Source organism: Solanum dulcamara, chromosome 2 (assembly GCF_947179165.1).
Source record: "Solanum dulcamara chromosome 2, daSolDulc1.2, whole genome shotgun sequence".
In the NCBI taxonomy this organism is placed as follows: domain Eukaryota; kingdom Viridiplantae; phylum Streptophyta; class Magnoliopsida; order Solanales; family Solanaceae; genus Solanum; species Solanum dulcamara.
Window position 1 is genome coordinate 57258477 of NC_077238.1, and position 26566 is coordinate 57285042.

Here is a 26566-nt window from a genome sequence, read left to right on the forward strand (position 1 = left end):
TTGGAGGTAATTCCATTCATAAGTCTCGAGGATGATTCATGATTCTTGTTCTTAGAGATTCTCCGATAGTTAAGGTCCTTGGCTTATTTATTTTAGTCACTATGCTTAAAAAAGATATCTTTTCATCATATTTCACCTTGTTTCTCCTTTTCCAAATTTCCCATAAAATCATATCAGGAACAACATTAAACAAAAGTTTCAACTTAGGGACATTGTCTGTATTTCACCATTTATAAATTGTGTCCTTGAGTTGTATAAAAGGACCCTCTACACAACTGCACTAGCAAACATTTCCCATTGTCTCTTAGTAGCAGGACATGATAAAAAGAAGTGGGGTTTCACTTTTTTTTTTTTAATATGATGGTAGATGAAAAATGGAATAGAAAGATATTTTTTTTAAAAAAATATTTTTCTTATTTATATTCAAATTAAACTAAAATTCATGTGTCTTCATTTTTTTTTTATTTTGCTGTGCATTGCATTCACTTTTTGTGTTTGGATGCATATTAATTTCGTGTCCAAATAGCACAGTAAAAGCATTTTGAAAGATTCAAGTGATACGAGGTCAATTGATATGTTCAAGTTAAATCTTTCAATAAGTTCAGGGGGCTATCTATGTATTACACATTCATAGAAAGATAGTATGAATAACTACACTCATGATATTATAACCAAGCAAAGAATTTAAGCTCTACACATAAGCAAACAATTATAAGCAACATGTGAAATTTTCGTGTAAGAACGTAGGTTTAATGGACGCTTGACCATGTTTCATAATAAAATTTTGAATAAAATAGTTTTTGTTTCAAAGTGAAAAACGATAATCAAATATGTTTGACCACGAATAAAAATTGAAGTTATTTTTGACTTTTTGTGAGTAATTTGGAGTGAAAAAAGTGAAAATACCTTTATATTATTTTTTAAATTCTTGAAATTATGAAAAGTTGAATTCTGAAATTTTATGGCCAAAACATGTGAGTTCAACTCTAGAAAAAAGTAAAAAAAAATTGGAAAATTTACATAAATATACTACATTAAGAAAATATTTACCATTTATAGCAATAATATTTTTTTCACTGAACACTTATAATACATATTAGCGAGAATAATTTATAAAACTCATATAATACAAGTTTTATTCATGGATAATATATTTATCACATACTTTAATATACTGTGTCAATTTCTTACCAAACAAGTATAATATATTTTAAAACACTTATAATACATTTATATTGCATGCATAATTCACTTTTAATACATAACAGATATATCATAATATTGCGATAAATGGTAATAAATAAAAAGTATCGCTAAAATCAGTAATTATTTATTAAAAAAGTGTTTTTCCTAGTAATTTTTCTAAAAAAAATCATGTCAAAATTGCGTTATGATTGGGCTAAATTTTAAGTAGTTACTTTGAAACAAAGGCTAAATCGTTATTAGTAGCCTTAAAACAGATTATTTGCCTATTTTTCTCAAATTAAATGGGCTGGTGGATTAAGATGCGAAGCCCAAAATACATAAAGCCTTCTGGTCCATTTTAATTCTGTTTCGGGCTTAAGAAAATTAAAAGCGGGTGAACAGACGAAAAAAGATCCACGTTATTGCTTGACCGACCGACCTCCTTTCCACCGATCAACGACTCTTTCGACGTTCCTGTAATCAATTTTCTCTACTTATTTCATGCATTATATGTATCAGATACACCAATTCATATCTGAAAATTCATTTTGTTTTTGAATGTGTACGGTATTAATTTTTCCCCCTTTTGTTTGATTTTGTTAATTACAAAATCGAACTTTTCAAAACCCTAATTGAACCCTGAGTTACTTTAATATTTGATAGTAATTTGTTGTTCATTTCAGATTTTTCCTATCCAAGGCTGTACAGATCACGCGGTTGTTTGAGATTTTAGTGTGTTTATACAGTTAAAGTTGCCAGGTAAAGCATATGTAATCTTTTGCTGCTTTTTGTTAAGTTTGTCTAATTATGGGTTTGTTTGTATGTATGGATATATCTATATTTTTTGGCATTTTGTTCAAGTTAAGTGTAGGAGCATGACATGAAGTGTGGGTGTCAAATCTGCGTCTTTGATCACAGAAGAATTATTAGTTACCAGCTCTTTTTTTTTTTTTTTTTATGTCAGTAGCATTTTTAAAAGTGCAAATTAGAATTAAGGTTGAATTTGATAAGATTTTTTGAAATTTTATCTGCCACTTGATGAATGTTGTCGTCAAACTTGGAAAGTGTGAAAAAAGAAAAGGTATAAACCAATGTTGATTGCTATAACTGCAGTCTATTAAAAGAATTATAGCAAATGTTAGAAGTATCAATGGACCTAAGTTCAACAAAACATAGCTTTGAGCTCAAAATTGTATTACTATTTAATATTCGGTGTTGAGTCTCACCGCTTGTTTTGTCCACTTCTGAGTGCTGACAGTATTCAGCTCTTTGTTGTCTGAACACTTTAGAAATTGAACAATAGTTTCATCTATAGAAGTTGTTGGAATGCATGAACATTCACAAGCATAAAGTTTGTCGACTTGTTCATTTATTGAGTTTGGAATTAGTTGTCTCTATGTCGACCTGTGGCATTCGTTATTGTCGTTTGATTTTGGCCTTTTTGCTGAGCTTATATAAGTACGTTTGTAAACACACACAACAGATTTACTTATTGCTTAGTTTTTTAGAGCTGCCAGTAGGTTACACAGCTTTTAGTTGGTCTTTCATTTGTGTGGAGTGGGTTTCATGTTTTCATGATGGTATCCTTGCAGGAGTGCTATATTTACAACACTTCTATTAGGAGGTTGAGTTGGGTTTCATGCATTATTGTTGAAGAGCAGTGCCATGCACAGCTGTGTTCACTGGGTAGGTTACACAAAGAGTGTCAGCAAATTGATGCAATGTCAGCATCTAGCAAATTTGATCTATCTTCTAGTAGTCCAGATAGGCCACTGTACGCCTCTGGTCAGCGTGGATCCTACGCACCTACTGCTTCATTGGATCGGCCGGGTAGCTTTCGTGAGAACATGGAGAGTCCAATCTTATCTTCTCTTCCAAACATGACAAGAAGTACTTCAACAGTAACACGTACAGATGCAGTCAACTTTTTCCAGTGCTTACGTTTTGATCCAAAAGCTATGGTTACAGACCACAAGCTTAATCGGATTATTGATTTCAAGCGGCTTACCAGTTTAACCTTAGGAGTGCCAGTGGAGGATTCTCCTTTGGTGTCTTCTAAAGGTAAACTGTTCCCTTCTCCCTCTGCGGAGGAGGCCAGACGGCTGAAGACTGGTCTTCGTGAAAGCTGCACTAAAGCTAGGTAGTTATTTGGATACCATGTTCTTCTATATGCTTTTCCTAGTCAACTTGGAATGAGGTTTTTGAGAGATATTGTACTCATATAAATCCTTGAAATATCAGGGAACGTGTAAAGATATTCACCGAATCTTTATCTGTGCTCAACAAATGCTTTCCAAGCATTCCATCAAGGAAGAGATCTCGGTCTGATGCCTTATCAAATGACCGACCCATGACTTTTTTTCCAAGTGATCGATCAGTTTCAGGGACAGGCATTGGTAAAACAGGTACACAGGCTCATTGTTCTCCCAGTGGTTATGAGTTTGAGCAACAAAAGTCTGAAGAAAGGGTTAAAACTGCTGTTCCAAGCAAACGAACTCGAACGTCTATGGCGGATATGAGGGTTCGTATCATTATGTTGTAATTTCTTTGTATCCTTTTATGCCTTTTTGAGGTATTTTATTGACATTACCTTATCAACAGAGTATTTTGTGTACACTGCCAGCCTTTGGTTGAGATTTCTCCTTGCAATCTTCTATGTGTCCTGTTCCTGGAATAGTATTGCTGAGTAAGCTAGAGGACTGACTCATTTAGGAGATCAACTTCCTTTATTTTGCTCTTTATTACTGGGCAAGACAAGCTAAATGTGGGTTAACACAGTGACTACCTAATGAAGCTTTGATATTGTTGAGCGTTAAGATTGGATCTTCTTTTTTTGATAAATTGCTGGTTAACACTAACAAATGAAACTGATGTAGTTGGATACTTGTCTCAGGAAAAAATGGTAGTTTTATATTGTTGAGCATTAATATAGAATCCTTCTTCCTTGCTAAAACTTTCTTTATTTGTTCGTGGAAAGAGATGCCAATGTAGAGTTTATTGGGAAGTGTTTCAAATAGTTCCCTTTTTGTCCAAACATATATGCAACCACACAGATACTTGCTGTGGAAGTATCCTGTAAACATATATTTTTTTCCCATGATATATATGGTATATTGCGCTTTCCTTCTACTTGATGCTAATCTTTGGCTAGGCTACATGCTTCCTCACCTAGATCCTATCTTTCATTCGAGTTTATGCTTGGACGCAGCTTAACATTCTCAAAACTGACAGATTTGTTGTTTTTAATTTTAGCCTGATGTACGGGCAAACACTCCCACAAGGCCTGCTGGGAACATAGATAGAGATAGGGAGTTACTGAGGTTTCCAAATGGTAGCACAAGTCAGGGAGAAGATCATACTCCATCCGTTGCTGGAGAGGGTTGGGAGAAGTCGAGGATGAAAAAGAAGCGTTCCGGAATTAAACCAGATGCTACTAGTTCCATGACGACAAAACCTATTGATGGCCACAGGGAAACAAAGCAAGGAGTGCAGCTACGACATCCTAGTGATAACCGATCAAGATATACTGATACCCATGGCTTCAGGTAGTGTTTCAACTGTCAGTGTTGAATTTAAAATCAGAGGAAAGCATGTGTTCAGGGTTTTGTGTCATTTTTAAAAATTTTTTTTCCTAGGATTATGTAGAAGTCCTCGAGCTACTTGTGGTTATTTTTATAGGCTACTTTCTATGCTATGTTTGATATTAGTTGGGACGTGCTTTTTATCTCAACAACTACCTCTCAATAACTAATTATACCAAGTGCATAGGTCCAGAAAAGTAGTGGTACCTTGACACTTCCGCTAAAGTAAAATATTTGAAGTCCTTCAATGGTAAGTAAAATTGAAACTTCTTGCCCTTCCTATCTTTTGCTTTTGGGGTGATATAATATGTTATGGTTATTTTATTTGCTTTATGGAGTCTTTTATTGTTCCATTTGCATAATTATAATTAGACACTTTATAAGTCTTGAGGTGTGCTTGTGGGGCCATATGAATTAGAGAGATGTGAGAATGACTACTATGAAATTAACACCATTTTTGTATGACCTTTGGTAGGAAGGTTTGGAGGTCGAGAATGAGGGTAGAAGGGTAGTAGGCAGCAGAGTATTGACCTACTTTTATGTAGGAGAGGTAGGGGATTAGTCTCCTCTTCTCATTTTCTCCTTATTTAGTAGTATTATTTAGTATTTGCGTCTATGTTACTTGGACTTGGGTACAAGTGTTTGATACAAGTGTAGATCTAGAGTTCGGATCCTTCATGTTCTAAATTATAAGATTCCGGGATACAAATCCAGATGTGGATATGAGTGGCTAAAAATAATTCAAATATCTATAAATAGAGTTATAAAACCTAAATTATGTGGAGAACTTGAGGAGAAAATATTGATTGAGAGGAGAATCTTGGAAGGAGATAAAAGGAAAGGAGAGACATAGAAATTTCTATATATAATATATTCCATTTTCTTCAATTTCACCTTAGCTTTTGTTTTGATTACATAAGTCGTTGAATTTGTATGAAATTTGTTTGTCGATTTTGGTCAAAGTACCCAAAATTGGTTGACCAGATCGGGTACAAATCCCACACCCACACCCATGTTGCATTAACATGGGTGCGACACCGAAAGGGAGAGTCCGAGCAACATAGATTCGCGTAGTATCTTACACTTCGTTTTTACTTTATCTGTTGTTTCATTTGCTTTGTTTATCTTGTTGTCATTATTTTCCTTTCAATCCTTCTTTGATTACAATTCTTTTGAGCATAGGGTCTAACAGCAACAACCTCTCTACACCTCAAAGGTAGGGGTGAGGTCTGCGTATGTCCTACCTGCCCCAGACTTTTGTATGTTGTTGTTGTTTTGTGTCCAGTGAGCTGGCATGAGGAAGAGTCTCATGAAAGCTGGGTGTAACAATATCTGCTTTGGATTCATGCATATGTTGTCATGATATCTTAAGTTTTTACCTAAACAAATTGAAATTTTAGTTTATCATTTTCAAGTATAATTGTTGATATTTTAGGCAATTATTGAATATTTGTGTGATAAAGAAATTGCCCGTTACTTAATAACCTATGCATGGAACTGCTAACTTTATGGTAGAGGCATAACCGTATTGATCCTGGAAGTTTCTTTAACAAGTTATGACAAGTAACTTTTCCATTTCTGACATGATCGTCACATCTTGCATCATATTCTATTTGGTGTTGATGTTGAAGAAATTGAAGATTCTGAGCCTTCAGTTGGAAATATATAGATGGTGAATTTTGAACGTTGCACATGCTATTTAGTTGCCAGCAAAGTATTATGCAATAAGGTCAAGAAAAATATTCTTCTTTTAGAAAGTCAATTTGGTTACCTTACTAAGAGGTATTCAATTCAAGTTTGGTGAGTTTATAGAAGAAAGTATCTTTTTTGTTGGAGATGTAATAGGAAAAGTTATAACTATAACATATCAAAAAAAGAAGAGTTATAATTTGATGTGACCAAATATGTTACTTCAGAGATACACAACAGTCAGATGTTGCCCATTTAAATCTTCTTCTCCTTTGAGGTTGAAGATCATTTTTGTGATGCATAATAATTGGTAAAATTGTAATTTTTTGTTATGTTTAGCAAACACTTCTTTTATTTTGAGCTGATCGTCATTGTGTTCAAGTAGACCTGGGGTTACTCCTGGAGGTGTTGGAAAAGCTGATGGTGCAACACAGCAAGTTACCTTAGGCATACGTTCTTCCCTGCCTAAGGTTGACCAAGATAGCCATCCTCATCTCCCAGATCGAAGAGACCGTCCTCTTGGTTCAGATAAAGAAAGGGTGAATCTCAGAACAGTCAACAAGTATGGAGACCCTTTCCTGCACTTCCTTCTACATTCATTTTGGTTGAATTTGTACTTTTGTCTTTGCAATTTCTTTTGTGAGCTTATGCTTTAAAACTGTTATGAGAGATTTCTTTCTTTAGGTATTCTTTTCCTCCTATTCTTACATTCCTCATTACGTGTTATCTATCCTATTCATCCAGTACAATGAAGGCAGCTGCTCGTGAAGAATTTACGTCTCCGAGCCCTACATCGAGCACAAAATTGAATTCTGCTACTAGGGCTCCACGATCAGGTTCAGGCGTTGCACCAAAATTGTCTCCTCCGGTTCAGCGGGCAGTTGCTGCTAATGATTGGGAAATCTCTCACTGCACAAACAAACTTCCATCTGCTGTTGGGGCAGGTAATCGAAAGCGCAACCCTTCTACAAGGTCCTCATCACCACCTGTTGCTCAATGGGCCAGCCAAAGGCCCCAAAAGATTTCTCGACCTGCAAGGAGGAGTAATTTTCCAATTGTTCCCAATAATGATGAAATCTCCACCCTGGATAGCACAAGCGATGTTCTGCGTAATGAGAGGCGTTTGTCTAGCTCTTCCCCCCAACAAAAGTTAAAAAGCGATCTCTTCTCTCCAGCTGTATCTGAAACTGAGGAATCAGGAGCTGAAATCAAGTCTAAAGACAAGAGCAAGAGGTCTGATGAAGTGGATGAGAAAGCTGGGAATGTACAAAAGATGTCAACATTGTTGCTACCACCAAGGAAAAATAAGGTTACTAGTGGAGAAGACTTCGGAGATGGTATTCGCAGGCAAGGGCGGAGTGGTAGGGGTTTTACGTCTGCTAGGTCCCTAATGCCATTGATGGCTGAAAAGCTTGGCAATGTTGGAACTGCAAAACAACTTAGAACCTCTAGACATTCTCTGGATATGACAGAAAGGTTGAACATTCACTCATTTTCAATATGATGGCTGGTATGCCTTTTCTGCTACCTTTAGTGCAATAGAGTAACTGTTCTTGATTTTATGCAACTACTTCTGCAGCAAGGGAGGCAGACCACCTACGAGAAAGCTCTCTGATCGTAGGGCTTATAAACGACAGAAGCATGCAACGATGGATGCTGCAGCGGATTTTCTAGGTAATGTAGAAGCAATGTAGGCTTGATTATTATAGGTGCTGAATGACTATCTTCTTTGTTATTGATTTTTAATGTTATATATTCAGATGATGGCCATGAAGAGCTACTGGCTGCTGCAAGTGCTGTTGCTAACACTGGTACACTATCAGCCACCATGTTTTTCTGGCTTTCTGTGAAAGCATCCATCTTTGTTGCACTAATTGAACCCACTGTTATTTACTTATTTATTGCTTGGTTGATTAAAATAATATCTTATTAGTGATCCTATTTCTATTGCAGCTCAAGCCCTTTCGAGCTCATTCTGGAAGCAAATGGAGCCACTTTTTCGTTTTATATCTGAAATAGATACAGCCTTTCTGAGGCAACAGGTGAAAGGTCTTCTTTGTTAGACTTGTGTATTAATCTACTTATGAGCCTATGGGCAGCTCATCTTCTTTTTTCAAACTCGTGTATTAATATACTTATGGATATATGAGGAACTACTTTGGGTGTTGTAATTGTGAGATAATTAATGGCAAGATTGGATAACTTTCGGTGGAGGAAACAAAGAAAGCTGGAAGTCCTTTATGTAGTTCTTATCACATATACTTGTTAGTTGCATGTAGATATATTCTTTTCTTCTTCTCACCTCACTCCATATTAGTTTTCTCTATGGAGTCCAGTGTGGCTGGTTTTGTTTCTATATCTTGTGACAATTATTTTTTTTCCGTACTGTTTCTATTCATATTATACAGCTATAATATAGTCTTTTTCCTAAGAACAGAGGAAGATGGATTAGTATACATCCATCTTCTCATTTGGTGTTCCTTTTAATACTCAAAATAGAACTAGAGGAGCAACGAAGTAAAGCTCTTCTAGCAATCTTTTGTCATCAGGCATAAGCATAAGAAGTTGAATAAAAAAAGTGGGGTCAGTTTAAGGTTAAGTGTTAAATTAGTTTTGCATCTTACTCATGGATTTTGTAACATGTGTCTCCTCCATCTCCCGAGGAAAATTAAACCAAAAAAAAAGCAAAAGAAAAGAAAGGTGAGAGTCGAGTGCTTCCCTCCGTTTTCTTGTTATTCTACTGATCCGTTCTCTCTCTGCTAGTAAAGAGTGAAGTTCTGCCCCCTTTGAAAGCTACCTCCTTCTTTGAAGCTTCATTCCTGCAACTCAAATATTGGAAAAGGCAAACTAAAAAGGGGAATTCAGTCAATAGACGAAGGAAAAAATTGATGCGTTACCCAAAATCCATCCAATGTTTGTCTTTCTAAGGGTTGATGTTCCTTCTCGTAGTTCATATTCATTTTTAATTTGGAAAATTGGTAAGGGAGGTGGAGGGGTGTTAGGTTGGTCTAATCTATTCAGTCAGTCTCCTAGTAGACCATTGTTTCTTTTATTCTAACCATTCATTGCTGCTCCTCGTCCTTTTGCTGCTCTTGTTTTCTTCAACTATTTTTATTCTTGAATGATGTTGACTCAGCTGATTGAAAATCCATAGGCAAGTCTAAGTTAATTGATATGAGTGGTCAAGGATTGAAGGAAGCTCCCTTTCTTCCATTTCTAGGCCTCTCTGATTGAATAAGCATATGATGGAAAGCTATTATTTTGATGAGCATACACATATTTTGATAAGTATGATTCAAAAAAGTATTTAATATTTCCAACAACAGGAGAGTGCTGAAGAGGAGTTATGTCTGACTTTAGTTACATTACAAGTTGTGTAACAAACTGAGAGAGTTAATCATGACAGTCTACATATTTACATCTGCCTGTTGCACCTTACAAGAGTAGAAAGGGGAATGCCTTTTGCCATGTAATACTTGTACAGTTTCCCGCAGCCTTTGTGCTACAGTTATAGAATTTTACCTTTCTCTAAAACAAATGTTGCACCAAAAAGTGAGAAAAACAATAAATCTATTTTCGAGACTAACTACTTTTTCCTTGTTGCTCTGAATTCTAATGTTCCTTTCCCTCCAAATCAGTGTTGTAAAACCCTTCACTTTTTTGCTTAAAGCAATGAGGTAATGCAAAGCGAGGAGTTATTGCTTCTTGGATGAAGCCATGTGTTTCATATTAGTATGCACTTTAAATAATTATACAGAGATGATCCCGGCGAGAAGTGATCGGTTATTTGAATCTCACTTCCATGAAGCGTACACTTAACATCTCACTTTCCGGTTTAAGTCCTAGGACTTTCTTTGTGGAGGACTCAGATTAGGCTAAAAGGCTAGGTGATTCATCCTTTGCACCATAGTAGTTGTAGTTCTGCTCATTGTTTATTGCCTTTTGATTTCTGCATTGTGTTGCTGTTTATAGTTGTGGCGCCATTGTACTTTGACTGTCTTATCTATCTTATCTTATCTTATTTATTTATTGTAGTTAATGCCTCTTTCTTCCCGTACCACTCTACCACGACTTTCCCTTTTGCTATTCTTGTTTTCATCTTGTTTTCTATATGCTTTCTATATGCTTGCCCCTATCTGACCTATTATCTTGTCCTCTCTTAAAGCCGAGGGTCTTTCGGAAACAGCCGCCCTACCTTTCAAGGTGGGGGTTAGGTCTGCGTACACTCTACCCTCCCCAGACCCCACATTATGGGATTATACTGGGTTTGTTGTTGTTGTTGTTGTTGTTGTTTCGTTTTTAAAACCAAGGCTTCACTTGATCCTCTAAATAGCAGCAGGAATGGAATTTCGTTCACTTGTTGATCTTGTGCTTAGACACATCCTGTACCAACACTGGAGTAGTCTTATGGTTGTGCAAGAAAAGGGCTATTTTATTTTCAATTGGCTGAAAATCATGATACGGATCTGGCATGTGATTCTGTAATGCAAGTAAAGGTGGTTTGACAACTTCAGGTTGTTTCTGACATAGATGGATTCTACTTCAAAAAGAAACCCCTCTCTTTTGTAGGTTGTGCTGTGCCAGTCTGTTATCACTAACGAAGTGAATCAGTCCACCTTGTAAGACGCAGTCTTCTTCTTGATTTTCTCCAAATCCAGTTGGGGTTGGAAGGGGGTTAGGTTTGCCTAGTGTTGAGGACACAATTAATTACGTAAATGTAAGTGTGTTCTCTCTAACAACTTGAGCTTTTAGATAAGATGGTTACACACTTCAACATGATATTAGAGCTAGATCAGTGTTATCAAAAGCAAAAAGAGCAAAAAAGCTTTAAGGTTCATTGGGGCTTTAAGCGCAAACTGCAAATAATGCGTAGGTTTTAATGAAAAAGACGCGCTAAGGGAGAAAAAATATAAATATATATGTTTATTCCATGAATGACAATTATATGTACACAGAAATTGGAAAGAAATTATGATAAAGTGAAATATCAATTGTTTAGTGTCTCCTCTTCAGAAGAGGCTCATTAGCAAGGAAAAGTGTGCTTTAGAACCTTGATGACGCGCTGAAGCGTGCATTAAGCGAGGCGAAACGCTCAACACGTTTAAGTCTCACTTCATGGCTTAAGCTGCTCTTTTGACAACACCAAGCTAGACCAATCCGGCAACCCCTGTTATTGTTTATCCCATTGTTGGGAGTGCGGAAGGGTGGTCAGTGCCATACTGGTTGGGGAATGGTTGTGCTTTGGGCAATCCTCACTTCATCAACTAGATTTTGGGGTTGTGTGAAAACACAAGATCTATTTATTTACATGGTATTAGAGTAGGTAGAGGTCCTTGGTTTAAGCCTCATAGATTAAACTTTTACATGGGATAGTCACACACTTCTACACCAAGATTGAGTAGTATGATCTGGAAGGTTCCATTAGATTGTCCCATCCACTAGAGATAGTTTGGTCTTGACCTGAGATGGAGGAGTTGCTCAGAAGCTGTAAGAGAGAACATACCCCCTCTAGATACCAAACATTGCAGTTTTTCCTGAATGTGATGTCCCAACCTTGTTAGGTCTTGAAGTTTGAAATCACCGCGTAGGGGTTGGTAGGAACATTGTAGAGTTCGGGAAATTGTTCCTTGAGGGGAGAGTGTCCAAGCCACAAATCTTGTTAGAAGCTTATTTGTCTCCATTACTATATTTTTTTAAGTGTGTGCATATATATATGTTTCTTCAATGTGAAATCACATGTTTACTTTTTCTTTTGTTCGGGTGATGAACGTGTGCACAAGCTTGCAGTTTGTTTAGTGGAACATGTGAATAGGTTCCTCCATATTGTCTTGCAGTTAATTATCAGTGTATACTTGCAATTTACATATATAAAGTTACGTAGCCCCACACCATGCGAATTAAATAGCCGAGTTTTGGAGGTTGCAGTTGGTCCTAAAGGTAGACTTGCCCCACACAGATTTCTCAGTCAAAAAAAAAACCCAGTTACATAGTAGGTCTCATGAGTTTTACTTGATCAATAATAAGTGTGTTATATTATGTAAACAGTTTAATACTGTAAAATAATGCCATGGTTGCTTCATATAAAACTAACGCCTTTCCTCTACATATAACTTTCTAATATATACTAATCTTTATTATTCTTTTCTTAACAGGTAAATCATGAGACTGATCTAGCAGCACCAGCCTCTGTGCCTTTTGATGCTGATGCTTCCAGTTTAATTAGTGGTTTTGGGTTGAATGAAGTTGGGGGACAGACAAATGAAACAGAGAGTTTTGATCTTACCTCAGAACATGTAGTCTCTGGAAAAAGTAAACCCGAGGGTATTTCCTTGTACCAAAGGATGATGGCTGCTTTAGTACCTGAAGAGCTTTATTGCAATGGAAAGGAAGACCTTAACTCCAATGTTTATCGATCTGGATTTGAAATGGAGATGGATTCAGAATCTGATACCTCCTGTGCGCAGATGTTATATAACAGTGATATGTCCCAATATTGTGCTTCTAATGGATTCAGGATAAACACCAATGGGTGTTCTGTTGATAACTTGGACTACATTAAGGCTGATAATGTTACCTCCGCCCTAGAAGTGGGGGATTTTTCAAGCTATGATCAGTCAGATAATGGTCTACTTCCAGAACACCGAACATTGCCTGGCTTTGTTTGTTCCGAGTATCAGTATGATGAGATGTCAATTAATGAGCGACTTCTCCTGGAGATCCACTGTATCGGAATATATCCGGACGTGCAGGTAGGTTGGTGGAATTTCAGTATGTTGGATTAGTGGTGTGTATTTTGTGCTATATCTTCTCAGGGTTTACTGTTCCTTGTTTTGCTGATTCCTTATTTTCCATGTAGTGTGATTTAGCTGAGACTGGAAACGAAGAGATCAGTGCAGAAATCAGTAAATTACAAGAGAAACACCAGGAAATGGTTGGTACTTATTGGAATTCTGTATCTTAGAAGAATCTCTCTTCCTTATTTGTTTTTTGTTTTTTTGGATAGACTAAAGAAGAATCTCTCTTCCTCTGCCCGTCACTGTCTGCCCCGACATTTCTTCTTGCTCCCCCTGATTCATTTAGTTAACTGGTGGGCTAACGATGAGTCCGCTTTTAAACTTCATGCACCCTGTCATCCTAAATGAGAAGGGATTTAATGCCTTCCTCCTCTTATGAGGTTGGATGTTATTACTTATAAGCGTGAATCTTGGTTGTCTCTATCTATATTTGTCACGATGCGATTAGGCGTTTGTAGCTGAGCTTCATAGAATATTTGTGACTATCAGCTTCTGTGTTCTATCTTTACATTGGTGCTTTATCTTATTTGTTGCAATCAGATTTGAATGATATAAGCCCATTTATTTCCACTTAATGGAGCCCTGAATTTGAATCAATCTTACCCCAGTAAGTGCATTTGTTTTTTTTTTTCAGTTCTTATGTTACAAGCACTCATTTGCTCATAATAGGTCTGTCTCATTATCTAATATTGTACAGAGTAAAATGAATCATCTGAAAGTTCATGTGAAGGTGAATTTGTATCACTATACTATCCACTATTATCACACGACTATCACCACCAGCTTCTACCACACAATCACCATCGCCAGGTGCACTGCACACCCACCAGCCTCAATCACCTCCACTGTTAGCCTCCACAATGAACCACCTTCATTGTCAGCCTTTGGCACCAATCCCCCACCCCCACCCCCACCCCCACCCGACTACATCTACTGCTGGCCACTGCCACACAACCATCACTTCTAGCCATGAAACATAAAACCATCAGCTGCTACCGTCGCTAACGATTAAGGTGTGCTTCATTGAACAAAGCTCTTACAGCACTATGTAAATTAATATTTCTCTAATATCTTGCATATAATATTTTTAAGGACCTCCTTCAGATTTTTCATTTCAGACACTTAAACGAAGCTTATGACCTATTGAACACCTGATTTGTGCTTAAAATGTATCTATTGAACACCCTTGGTTGGTGACATGGCAGGGGGCATGTTCACACATGAACCTAAGCTCATAACTTTTGGAAAAAAAATACAGTTACACCAGAACATCAATTTCCGCCCATTTTCAATCCAACTCATCTTCTTCTATTCTTTGCCGGAATATTTCTCCACGTGGATGTCCCTTTGAGATCTGAGCCCTCTCACTCTAATCACCATATTGAACACCACCCTCAAATAGCTTCAGGGGCCCTTCCTCCCCACTATACCTAACCAACGACATTTTCTTCTACCCTCTTCTCCTCCAGTGCTGCTTATTACATTGATTTCGTTTGGTCCTTTACTGATTATGCCTCTCATAACGTCTGGGAATTGAAGAAGGAGGTGAGCGTTTCTTTCTCCGACGTATATCATTGTCCTTCCACCCTAGATTCCTTCCATTTCCATTTCATTTCATGTATCCACATACATGGATCCTCTGGCAGCTCTTCCCTCTCAAGACAACACGATGAAGACCTTGTCAACCTCCATTGTTCCGGCAACCTTCCTTTTTAACCCTCAAATCTCGACTTGGGGATTGTTACCAAGCTGCTTCGATTTGCTGTGAGATGGCTCAGGTCACCTTCTGCTAGAATTGTTTTCCTGTTAACTCCTCACCCTAATCTTTTTAATTTAAATTTTCTTTATGACGTGTCTTATTTTCATTGGTTGTACTTGTCATCCACTGTCTAACTTTTGTTAAATAGCACATTTTGTGCATAGATCAAGTGTTCAATAGGTCATAGGCTAAGTTGGGTGTCTAAATAAAAAATCTGGACAACTTTAATGGCCTACTTATGTATTTTGCCAATATTTTAATTATTATTTATTTATATTTTAAGCAAAGATAAATTATGGGGTTTCATTTCTAGCTCTTATGTGGGTCGTATGGAGGGAGAGAAATAGAAGAATGTTTGAGAGGATTGAAAGTGATTTTGTACATTTGAGGAATATCCTTTTGTTCTGATTGCTTTTTGGTGCACCCTTAAGATTCCAATTTGTATAGATGATTGGGTCTCATTCATATTTGATGTAGATTCTCGAACTTTTGGCATACCTTTTGTATACGTTTTTTTTTTCCAATGTTAATAAGATCACTTACCTCAGCCAAAAGAAAAAAAATCAATTCAAACACTAAGAAAACAAGAAATCTCAATTATTTATGATTTCGATCCAGAGAGACAACTTCATAATGATCATACATGTTCAATATTGGACATCTTAATTTTAACAAAAACAAATAGGGGCTTGATCTCCTTTATTGTTATAAAATTTTCAAGCAATTGGTTTCTCTATTGGGAGCCTTACTCGTGTGATTGCTTACTCTGTAGGTTTCTAAGAAGAAAAGGATGCTGGGGAAACTGCTAAATTCATCTACAGAGATGAGAGAGTTTCAAGAGAAGTACACAATTTATGCTTCTTTCAGATGCCTAACATTGACTGTTGCTTAATACTATTCAACGTTGTAACAACTTCAAATTATGTCTTATAGGGAGTTCGAACAGCTTGCTCTTGATAAACTGGTCGCAATGGCGTACGAAAAATATATGGTAATTTGAAGCTTCTAAGCAATATTTGTTCTTAAAATTGTGGATTTACATCCTTGGAGAAATGGATGAATTGTAATTTACTACTTATCTCTATTTGAGGGACCAGAGTTCAGATACTTTGCAATTTGTTTATAGTGTGAACTTTCATTTCATATTACTGAATGATGAACAAGATTTCGTCATGTGAAATATGGTCAAACTATTATAACCAAGACAATAGTTTTTTATTTCAATCCTTGCTGATCTTCTTCTTTTCTTGTCTCTCTGGATAAAGTAGCTTGAACTGTTACTGTGTAATGGTAGCTTCAGTAACTTATTTATACAGCTTTTACACCAGCTTGTATCAGTTGCAATTTTCCCCTTGCTTTAGAAAGTATATTTTTCATAATCATTTCATGGAGCACTTCTTTTAAACTTATGTCTTTACTTTTCAACTTGTGTTAAAACAAAAGCTGATTGCTATGTTCATCTAGTTTTGATCCCCAAAGCGAAAGAAAGAAGTTGAATTTATAATTTTAATTCTTGTAACTTCTTGTGCCCTACATGTATTATCATTGTGCAAGTTGATATGTCAATTTGCTCGGTCTGTGTCTTTACAGAAGAGCCTAACAGAGTTTTCATCACCTTTCTGCTTATATTTGTATTTCCTTCATTCTTGTGCTTCAAATAGTTATGTAGACATAAAGTAACTTTGCTGCTAATAGTATCATTGTTGATAAATATATACATTATTGTATATATTGCTGTAGTGTACTTCAGGACTGTGTGAAGCATGATACTGTCTTCTTAATTCATGTAATTTGAATATTGAAGTTGTTGAATTGAAATGATTCTGTCTCGACAGAGCTGTTGGGGTCCAAATGTTCATGGGATGAAGAGTGCTAGCGGGAAAATGGCCAAACAAGCTGCCTTAGCTTTTGTCAAGCGAACTTTGCATCGATGCCAAGAATTTGAGGAGACAAGAAAGAGTTGTTTCAGTGAGACTTTGTACAAGGATATGTTCCTTTCTGTGATATCCCGCCTTAGTGATGGACAAACAGATTCGAACACTGATGGTGAAGCTGGAAAATCTTATATCAGCACATCCGGCTGTTCAGGTGAAGCTAGAGTTTCAGGTATTTATCAGTGCTGAAACAAGGCGTGTTAATTGAGTATAACACACTCTTAAATTCTTATTGTCTAAATTTGTTACGTCTCTTCTGCAGCTTTGGGTGCACAGCAGAGCCCATCGCTAAACCAGGACATATCCTTTGAAGCCAATTTGCCTTCTGAAGTAAGTAGGGTGAAGCGGAGGGAGTTGGATGATGTTCTTGGTAATACCATTGGTATTTCTTCAGGCATAGGTGGTTCACTTTTAAGCAGTGCAAAAGGGAAGAGAAGTGAGAGAGACCGAGAAGGAAAAGGAAGTGGCAGAGAGGCATTATCCCGCAACGGAACAACCAAAATTGGTCGACTTGCCTCTTCCAATGTCAAGGGAGAAAGAAAGCCCAAGACAAAAGCTAAGCAGAAAACTGCTCAGTTGTCCACCTCTGTCAATGGGATTTTTGGCAGGATGTCGGAGCCTAAATTGCCAGGATCTTCAATAGCTAAATCAAGTGGTACAAGTGCCACTAGCACTGGAAATGATAAGACTGATTGTGACCTGGAGGAACTAGAGGATCCCATTGACTTATCAGGCCTGCAACTCCCAGGAATGGATGTTTTAGGTGACCCTGACGATCTTGGTGGTCAGGGACAGGACATAGGCTCATGGTTGAACATTGATGATGACGGATTACAAGATCATGACTTCTTGGGCCTTGAGATTCCAATGGATGATTTGTCAGAGTTGAATATGATGGTTTGAAGCTTCTTTTGCTGTATATTCCTGTTTATTACCTTTCACTGGAGAAACCTTGTTGTCCAGATATGACCACCAGTTAAATGTGGGTTGTGCAACTTTGCAGTCCATAATTAGGGCTGCATATTCTTTGGGATACTTGTGTAGCGCTACATTTTTGAGTGAACCCTTCAAGGAGGAAGGGTTTTGTTCGTATAAGTTGATTACTTTGACTGTAAAGATCTTTTTGTACAATGGTGAACCAGTACCCTAGTCATAGTATCGTAGAAGCACTGTACTTTGGATTTAGCAATACAGGTCAGGGAACGTCTTCTGTACATAGATTTGATTTTTCAATAAGATCACTTTTTATAAGTCATCCCATTCTCCATTTCCATTATAATAATGCTTCTACATGTCTGCCTGCTCTGTTTATTTGTCTTAGTAAATGTTCAACGGCTATGGTCGTGTAACTGATGTCATGGTGACTCTATCGGTCTTTGTATGATGCAAGGAAGGTATTACAGTTCAGGTTTGTTTTGTGCTTGCATGGTTAGTTGTTAAAGGGACAGTGGTAGTTTTGGGGAATGCTATGTGGTGACCTTTTTCCTGTTTTTCAGTTGTCTGAAGAGCTAAACTTATGTTTATAATTTTGTAAAATTTACCTCCCAATTCTATGCACTCTGTTGTGTGTGATTGTAGGATATCATTCTGTCAGAAAATTATCAACGTTAAAGCATCTTTAATCTGTGCAAAATGTCATGGGAATGGGACATTGCTCTTCATGTTTGTATATCATCGTATTTGGTTTGATTTAGCTGTGACTTGAAATATGATGATAGATTTAGTCTGCATTTGTTTGCTTTGATGGAACATTTGTTAACTCAAACCAGGATTCAGATTACATCAGCGGATGGAGGTATGGTTTTTGTCTATAGCCATTCTCTCTGTTAGTCTAGCGATTTGGATATATTCTGTTTAGAATTCTGTTTTGCATCCTCCTGAACATTCTGCATTATTTATATTTGTTTGTGCTCAATTAGGGTTGCATATTTGTTCAGCTGCTAAGTGCCATTGGATTATATGACTGAAAATTATGTCTTCTTTTTTAGACCACTAACAATATCCCCGTCCTTCAATTTCCACTCTAAATCTAGAAATGCACAAAAGTTGAAAATGAGGTGTCTAGGTCTTTTTTATACAAGGTGTAGAGGGGTGTACTTGAAAGACCATGTTTTGATTTTTGATGTTTAGATTCCTTGTGAGAAGAAATAGGATGGTAGGATCATCTGTGAATGACTTTTTGTAATTATGGGTGATTTCCACAGTTTCAAAGTGGAATGTCTAATTTAAAATATATATACAAATATGTTACCTTCTCAATAAATAAATTCCACTCTAAGTATACTCCTGGTTAACTGCAAAATAAATTGCAGTAAATCAATTTGTACAATATATTAAATGTGTAACATTTGTGTGATCACTATTTCTCTGGTTCCATGTCAATAAACTCTTATCGATTAAGTTATTCTAGGGTGCCAACTATCTGTTCTGCATTTCTTTTGTCAGTCTCTAGCTTTCCTCAGGATCAATTGTCCCTTGTGATATCAGAAATTGAAAGCCATATTTTCTGATCTGTATTTGTTAACTTCATTTCTAAGAGGTCTATTGTCTAAATTAAGTTTTAAATGGTCCCATATAGTCGCCGGTCAAAATTCCCCAACTTTCTGAAGGCATGTGATGTTCATATTAGATGCCCTGTTTTTGTCAGATCTCTAGAGGCCACGCTCCTATATTATAAGTTTATAACTAACTTGTTCTGGATTTTCAACTGCTGAATCTTTATTATCCTTTTCCAGTTTCTTCTCAAATTTATTCCCCATAAATGGCTGGAGAGTTCCAGTAAGAACAACTCAAGATTAGGAGAAGGAAAACCGTCAAACTTAGCATAGCTGCACCAGGCTGGCAAGGAGGTGTGGCACTGGAGGATAACCCACTAGGATTTCTGTATGACTGCTGACTGTGAAATGTAGCCATTACAGATGGTTTTGCTGGTTGAGTTGTTGATATGAGTAGCACTGAGGTACTCCTGTTCCTCATGTTCTCATTTGGTTTGTACTGTCTAGGTTTGTTTATCTTTCACTCGTTTTTCTGCTTTACGTAGGACATTTTAAGAAGTTGCAACTCAAAGGTAACTGAGGACTGTTTGCCTCAGCTTGCCAGTGCAGAGAATGGAAAGCTCACTTCAGAGTCGTAGGCTCAGCTCTTCTAGTCAGAGAAGAGTCCAGTTGCAAACCTGTGCACTCCTATCCTATTGTTGCTTCTATCACAATAAGGAATCGTGTGGTTCTTTCATCCCCTCGTGGCAATAACACCACCAGAAGCCCATTATTGGCTTTTACACACGGGTCCGCTCCCTTGTCATTGGCGAGCATGCTTTGACATGTGATGTCAGCTATGATGATTTCTTCTTGTCGACATATACTTATTCAAGATTTGCTGAACTTCCTCACCCATCCTAACTTACTCCTTGCTCTGGGATCTAAAGAGTTTATGGCATCCTTGGTATTGGTTTCCCTTTCAATCTCTGGTTTTTCTTCAAATTCCTTCTATTTCACTTTGATTGTTGTTATTCTTTTCGATTCTACTTTTGATCCCTTTAAGTCTTCTGTGAAGAGCACAAGTTGTGAAGTCACTGGAAAAAGTTATCTGCTTTCTTTTCGTTTTTTGAATGCTTTCGTTCTTATCATTAACAAAAGAAAAAAAAAATGAGAAGGAAAAAAATCTGGGAATTCAATTATCAGAGCACCTCTTTTCCCCTCAATTCCCTTGTTTACTATGTACTAATGTTAAAGTTCCAGGTGGTGGATATGTTTCTTCGGCGGGGTCGGTGCAAGTATGGTTCGTGGATGAAGTATAGTTGAGTCTAAAGTTTTCAGATATTTCAGTCCTCGATTGAGCAACAAGGATTAAAGAAGATGCACAGCTGGCATTCTATTATGGAATTTCCTTGACCATCAGCTGATCGAAGCTAGAGCATTATTAAGCAATGACATCCAGCAGATTCTGTAAAGGTATCTTGGTATCTAACATGGTTTGTCTTCAGCCAGCACCACCAATTCATGTCAAGCTATTTGGTTTAAGGTCATAACTCTAAAGGAAGTCAAACTTCTTTTGAAGGCCCAACCAGCAGAGAGACAACTGTTTTTATGATTCAGGCATTGGTTGGAATAGGATTGGATCTTAATTCAGTTCAAGGCCAAAATTTCTACATACATGTGTCTGAAGATATCCTTGCTAGTCTTCTGCGCATCTCCTCAATTGCATATGAGGTAATCGCTTGAGGAACAAATGTTATGGCGGCACAAACATACAGTAGCAACTTTAACAAAAGAAAGGTCAAGAATTTGAAGCCTTGCACTTACTGTGATAAGGAAGCCTATACAAGTGGATGCTTATTGGTTTCTTCATGTCAAACCTCCACATACCAACCGATGTATCCATCACACTGGCAACTTGGATCAGGTTAGTGGTGTATCTCCTTCCTTTACTTGATTTGAAGGATCATACGCCTCATTTTATTACCATGATTATCTCTGGTATTAGACAAGGCAATAGTGATCATCCTTATCTTGTTGCTTGCATCGTCTAACCTGCAATTGTTTGCTTTTAACACAATCTTCATCTTTTAGACTGTGGATACTTTGGGCTATCAGTCCTCGAATCACATCCTGGTAACACAACTCTTTTTTTGTCCTTAATTTAATTCATCTCCTATTTTCTACGTTCACCTTAGCTGATGAATTTAGTCAAAAGAACAGGTTCACCTCTTTCTTCCCGCCTTTAGCTTGTCTTACTTGTACCTAAATGCCCTTATATAATAATATCTAATCTATTACTTACTCCATTTCATTTTATGCGTCTTAGGTTTGACTGCACACAAAATTTAAGAAAGTTACAGAGACTTTTGAATCTTGTGGTTTTAAACTAAAGATTTGTGAAAATGCACTAGAAATATCCTCTTGTGGTCTTAAATATGCCATATGAGATATTGGAATTTAGGAGTTACTAAATATAGAAAGTGATATTCTTTTTGAAATGGCCTAAGAAGGAAAGTAAGACACATGAATTGAAATGGACGGACGGAGTGTTAGATTAACCTGTACGTAATTTGTTCTATAACTTTCTTTACTGACTATGTTTTTTTATGCATGACTGGAGTATGAAAGGCATGATTGGAATAATATCCAAGTCACAAGGCTTGGATTAATTATCCTGTTTAGAGACGACGAAACCCTATGGTCACTTTAGAACCATTAATGGAAAAGTCGCTTGGGCTTCTTTGATTGAGTTGTGGTGTAGAGTTGTGGTGTAAGAGTCAAGGTGTCCAAGAGCCTTTAACGAACAATGTTTATGTGGTAGATGAAAAGGCAATGTTAGTGCGGAAGATGCAAAAGCCAAAACACAATGGGAGAAGGCCGATGCTCAATTATGTAGTCTCCTATCCATGTGAACGAGTCCCTCTATGGCTAGTAGGGCTTTCTACGGCTCATAGAGGAGAGTCGTAGAGTGACCCTTCGAGCAGAAGTTGAGCTTTCTCTTAGGCCAAAATGATGACTTGACACGACGACTCATAGAAGCAATGACGGGTCGTAAGAACCACCTGTCCTAAAACTTCAAAGACTAGTATATTTGCAGGTTTTCACACCTGCAGGACGAGCCTTAAGAACGGATCATTTTTGAGATGACGGGTCGTAAACATTGGTCGTTCACAAACTTCAGAGACTATGTTCTCAGGCCTTTTCTCAAACCTGCAGACGACTCGTCAATACTTAGACGGCCCGTAGGAACCCATTCGTAGACTTAAAATTCAGGATTTAATGAAGGACAATTGTGTCTTTTTCAAAGTTCGATTCAATGAATCTAGACACTTTTATGGCCAAGTTCTAAGTCTATAAATACTCTATTCTTCAAAATCCCCTCATATTCAATTCATTCTCTCAAAATTCCCAAGGCAAGAACTCTCAGCATTCTCTCAAGGTTTCTCTCCAAATTCAAGATAGAATTTTTAGATTTCTTCAAGGTTTCTTCTCAATTCTAAGTGATTTCAAGCAAGGTATGTGGGGATTGATTCATGGGCCCTTTTCACCTATGAAGTCCCAAAGGTTTCTCAAGTTTTCATTCAATTTACAATTGACTATGTACCCTAGTTTTTATGAATTGCATTGGACTGATTTTATTTCATTTTAAAATGTTATCAATGATCTTTATATGCATGTTATATGAATCGCATGATTTCAAGTTGAATTATAGATGTCCATGCATAAAGTTATATTTTCAAGCTATGATTATGAAGTAAGGATGATTTTATTATTAATCATGAGTTAAATGATTTATAAAGATAGTTTTCAATGAGTTACAACTGAGATTATGATTTTAAAGTTCAAGATTGAGATAATGATCAGAGTTAAGATCATTAGATGTTTTGAGATGGTGATAATGACAATTCTCATCGAAGTTATAGATTCTTATGAATCACCAAGGAAGATGAGCTATTCCTAAATGTTTTAAAGATGGATTGATAGGCAGTTACTATCTTTCCCTACTATGTTATGAGTATGTTTTTATGAGTTTCCGTTGGAATATTGACTAAGCACCGAGAGAATTTCTAGGTGGGGTTCGGTTGGATAACGCAATTGGTTATCCAAGGGAATCCTAGTAGAAAGCACACGTAGGTTGCCTTCATGGCCTAGCTAGTGGATATACATAGCCCAGTTGAGTTGAGTTTTCTTAGATTATGCCCTGGCAAGGTAGCCTCCCCTGTTTCGATGCAGGAATCATTGAATTCCATGTAGTAGCTTGCATGGTCTTAGTTGTCGGTTAACGGTTTTATGCTACACAAGTTCAAGTTCAAGTTAAGCTATGAGGTGTCAAGTTATGAGTTGAAAGTTGAAATTTTATTATATGCATTGACCAAGAGTTTCTTATGTTTTAAATTGTTTTTGAGCTTTACACATGTTCACTATGATTGGTCGTGCATCTTATGGTATATTGATACGTTCTTTTACTTCTTCATGCATACCTTACATACTTGGTACATTCAAACGTACTAACGCATATTTTGCCTACATTGTCTCATAATGTAGGGAAGGAAGACACTCACAACTACCCCGCTCGTGGCTAGAGTTTTCTTTAAATTTTCAAGGAGTTGGTGAGTCCTCATTCTACCAAGGACAAGACTTGTATTCACGTTACTATTATTGAGTTATTTCTTTTATTGTTAGGGTGAGGTAGGAGCTTGTCTTAAGCCCCCGTCAAAGATTAAAATAGAGGCATGTTAGACAATCTTCATTGGTGTAGTTCGGTTTGGACATTTATGGAGTTGACTTTCCTTAGTCCCATTCACTACTTGTGGATTACTTCTGCTCATCTTTATATTGTTCTTTTCCTTATGTATGCGATGTATGCTAAGATGGCTTATGGTTGGGGTCCCCCGCATTCCCGATCGCTGTATTACGACTAAGCGCTAAGTCAGATTGTGACAAATTTGGTATCAGAGCACAAGGTTTAGAATAGTCCTAGAGAGTCTAACATGCCGCGTTAAGTAGAATCTTATTCATTGGGGTGAAGTGCGCCACATCCATGAATAGAAGGCTACGAAACATCTTAGGAAATGTCTCACTTTTTTTTGGGAACAGACCCTACACGAGGCTCCCACCTCTCGTGCACAGTCAGGGGTTGAGTTGCACCCCAAAGCCTTAACATAAATAAAATTATAAAAATACACGAAGGGGGATATAAACCTTACCTCCGACTTTAAGTTGGTTCATAAGTCGGCTAATCTACTAAGGTCGGCCAACTCATCCCTGATACTAGATTGAAAGCGATAAACCTATGAGAGGACTCCTCTCGATATAACGCGACTAAGAAAAAACATAAATGAGGGAGACTCTCCCCTTCCATGTAAATACAAGAAAGAAACCTACATTAATCTTATTCAAATAAGCTATATTAGAAAACATAGCTAAATCGAAGTAGGTTAAGTATATGAACCTTCCGATTTCCATGGATTGAGATCGATCTTGTCATCGTTGTCCTTCTTAGGCTTGTCGTAACGAATTTGTCCATATGATGCGAGTGCGACAATCAAAAGGGTTGCATTGTGCTGCTGCTAGTTTGGGAATGTAGAAGAGTACCTCATTGAAAAGATTGGCTTTTTCAGGATCGCTCGACTAAGGTCTCCGATCGTCCGTTCGTGCTGTAACTTCTTTAACTCTGTTATTTTTAGAGTTACTGTAATCCTGCAACCCCAAGAGGCATTTTGGTGTGGTATGGTTCGTGTTGTTGAATGTTGTTGAAAGATGCTGAGGTTGTGAACTGCTCTTGGATGTGCTGTTGCAGCCCTGTATGTTCTCCCTTGAAGCTGTTGCAAATTGTCGTTGCAACTGCTTAGTATTTGTGGCTCTCCACAGATGCTGTATATGTCTTTGTAGCTCCCTGAAATCTGCAGGACTAAGGTAACAAGAAACAACAAAACAAACATCCAAACAAGCCTCTTGAATTTCTGAAATTTCTAGAGTTGTTGGAGTTGCATCTTTTTGTCTTCTCAATGTGTGCCAAGGTGTTGTGAATTCAGCTGCTGTTGGATGAGCCATCAACCTGCAGCTACACATGTAAAGAAGAACAAGCATAGATAGTAGTGGTGGAGTTGTTGCAAGCCTATATGTCAAGCAAGCAAACAAACAAACAAGGCTCTTGCCACATCCTGTATCTGCACAACCAAACAACCAAACAACCAAACAAACAAGCAAAAACTTGTAGTTTTGTGTGTGTTGCAGGCTGCTGAGGTTGTTGTTGGAGGATGATGTTGTTGGAAATTATAGCTTGTAGGCTGTTGTGGCTTTGAGTTTGTACTCTTGCCCTCCCTAGTAAATGGTTTGGTTGCATGGAAGAATTCCACTGTTTGGCAGGGGGTAGTTCCACATTTGCTGCATAAACCAAGGAATCTGGAGCTGTTGCTTGTTGATGGCTTCCAAAACATCTGGAGTTGTTGTTGTTGGTTGTTACTTGTTGTTGGCTTCCAAACGGCCTGCCTTCTCCAAGCTTCAATTCCATTTTGTTTGCTGTGGTTGCTGGTAGTTTTGGTTGTAGTTGTGTGTTGTTTCTGGTGAGGGCTATAGCTCCACTTGTTGCTTTGTTGAGGGCTACATCTCTAGAAACCTGCACAAACAAACAAGGAAACACACAAGAAAAGCAATGGTGTAGTTCTTAATGTTGTTGATAGTTCCTGATTCATGAGTTTCCATATCCAATTGCTGTTGAAGTTGTTGATGTATAACTGGAAAGCTACAAGTTCAGCTGCTGTACTTCCACTAGAAGAGGTTGAAGTTATACAGAGATGTGTGTTATTGGTTGTGTTTATTTGGAAATTCAATTGAAGCAGCTGTGGTGTTGACTGTTGCTGATTCTTCCCAAGCTCACAAATGGTGTATGTTGTATTGTAACTCCAGGTACCTGCAAATTCATAAGGACAATCCAACAAAACCAAACACAAACAAATACAAACAGAAACGGACTTACCCAGGTTGCTGTGGCTAATGAAGATTTGCTGTGTATTAGACCAATTGTTGTGACTGTAATTCCTCTTGTTCTTATTGATGATGAAGCATTCTAGGTTCTCCAAGAGTGTTGGAAAATGTTGGTGGGGGGATTTGTATCTTGCAGGCTGAAAGAAGTCTTTGCAATAGT

General features: G+C 37.4%; 1 protein-coding gene and 1 long non-coding RNA gene across 6 annotated transcripts; both read left to right on the top strand.

Moving 5' to 3' along the window:
* Nucleotides 1-1569: 1569 nt before the first annotated feature.
* LOC129880582 (uncharacterized) lies at nucleotides 1570-18197 on the top strand. 3 transcript variants are annotated; one of them, XM_055954672.1, is made up of 16 exons: nucleotides 1570-1661; nucleotides 1869-1944; nucleotides 2778-3325; nucleotides 3427-3706; nucleotides 4438-4730; nucleotides 6841-7017; nucleotides 7200-7931; nucleotides 8035-8129; nucleotides 8216-8266; nucleotides 8409-8497; nucleotides 12608-13204; nucleotides 13312-13386; nucleotides 15781-15851; nucleotides 15942-15999; nucleotides 16844-17114; nucleotides 17205-18197. In XM_055954672.1, the coding sequence occupies exons 3-16, from the start codon at nucleotides 2907-2909 to the stop codon at nucleotides 17843-17845; spliced, it is 3849 nt and encodes a 1282-aa protein (XP_055810647.1). In that variant the 5' UTR covers nucleotides 1570-1661; nucleotides 1869-1944; nucleotides 2778-2906; the 3' UTR covers nucleotides 17846-18197. The 3 variants fall into 3 exon arrangements, with proteins under 3 accessions (XP_055810647.1, XP_055810650.1, XP_055810649.1); XM_055954675.1 differs by lacking the exon at nucleotides 1570-1661 and adding an exon at nucleotides 1664-1747; XM_055954674.1 differs by lacking the exon at nucleotides 1570-1661 and adding an exon at nucleotides 1681-1752.
* Nucleotides 18198-19325: 1128 nt separating this feature from the next.
* LOC129880583 (uncharacterized) lies at nucleotides 19326-24243 on the top strand. 3 transcript variants are annotated; one of them, XR_008765438.1, is made up of 4 exons: nucleotides 19326-19901; nucleotides 19983-20383; nucleotides 20680-21343; nucleotides 23965-24243. It is a non-coding gene; the product is annotated as an uncharacterized LOC129880583 (long non-coding RNA). The 3 variants fall into 3 exon arrangements; XR_008765439.1 differs by having other exon boundaries at nucleotides 19327-20383; nucleotides 20680-20892; nucleotides 20999-21343; nucleotides 23965-24242; XR_008765437.1 differs by having other exon boundaries at nucleotides 19326-20383; nucleotides 23965-24242.
* Nucleotides 24244-26566: the final 2323 nt, after the last annotated feature.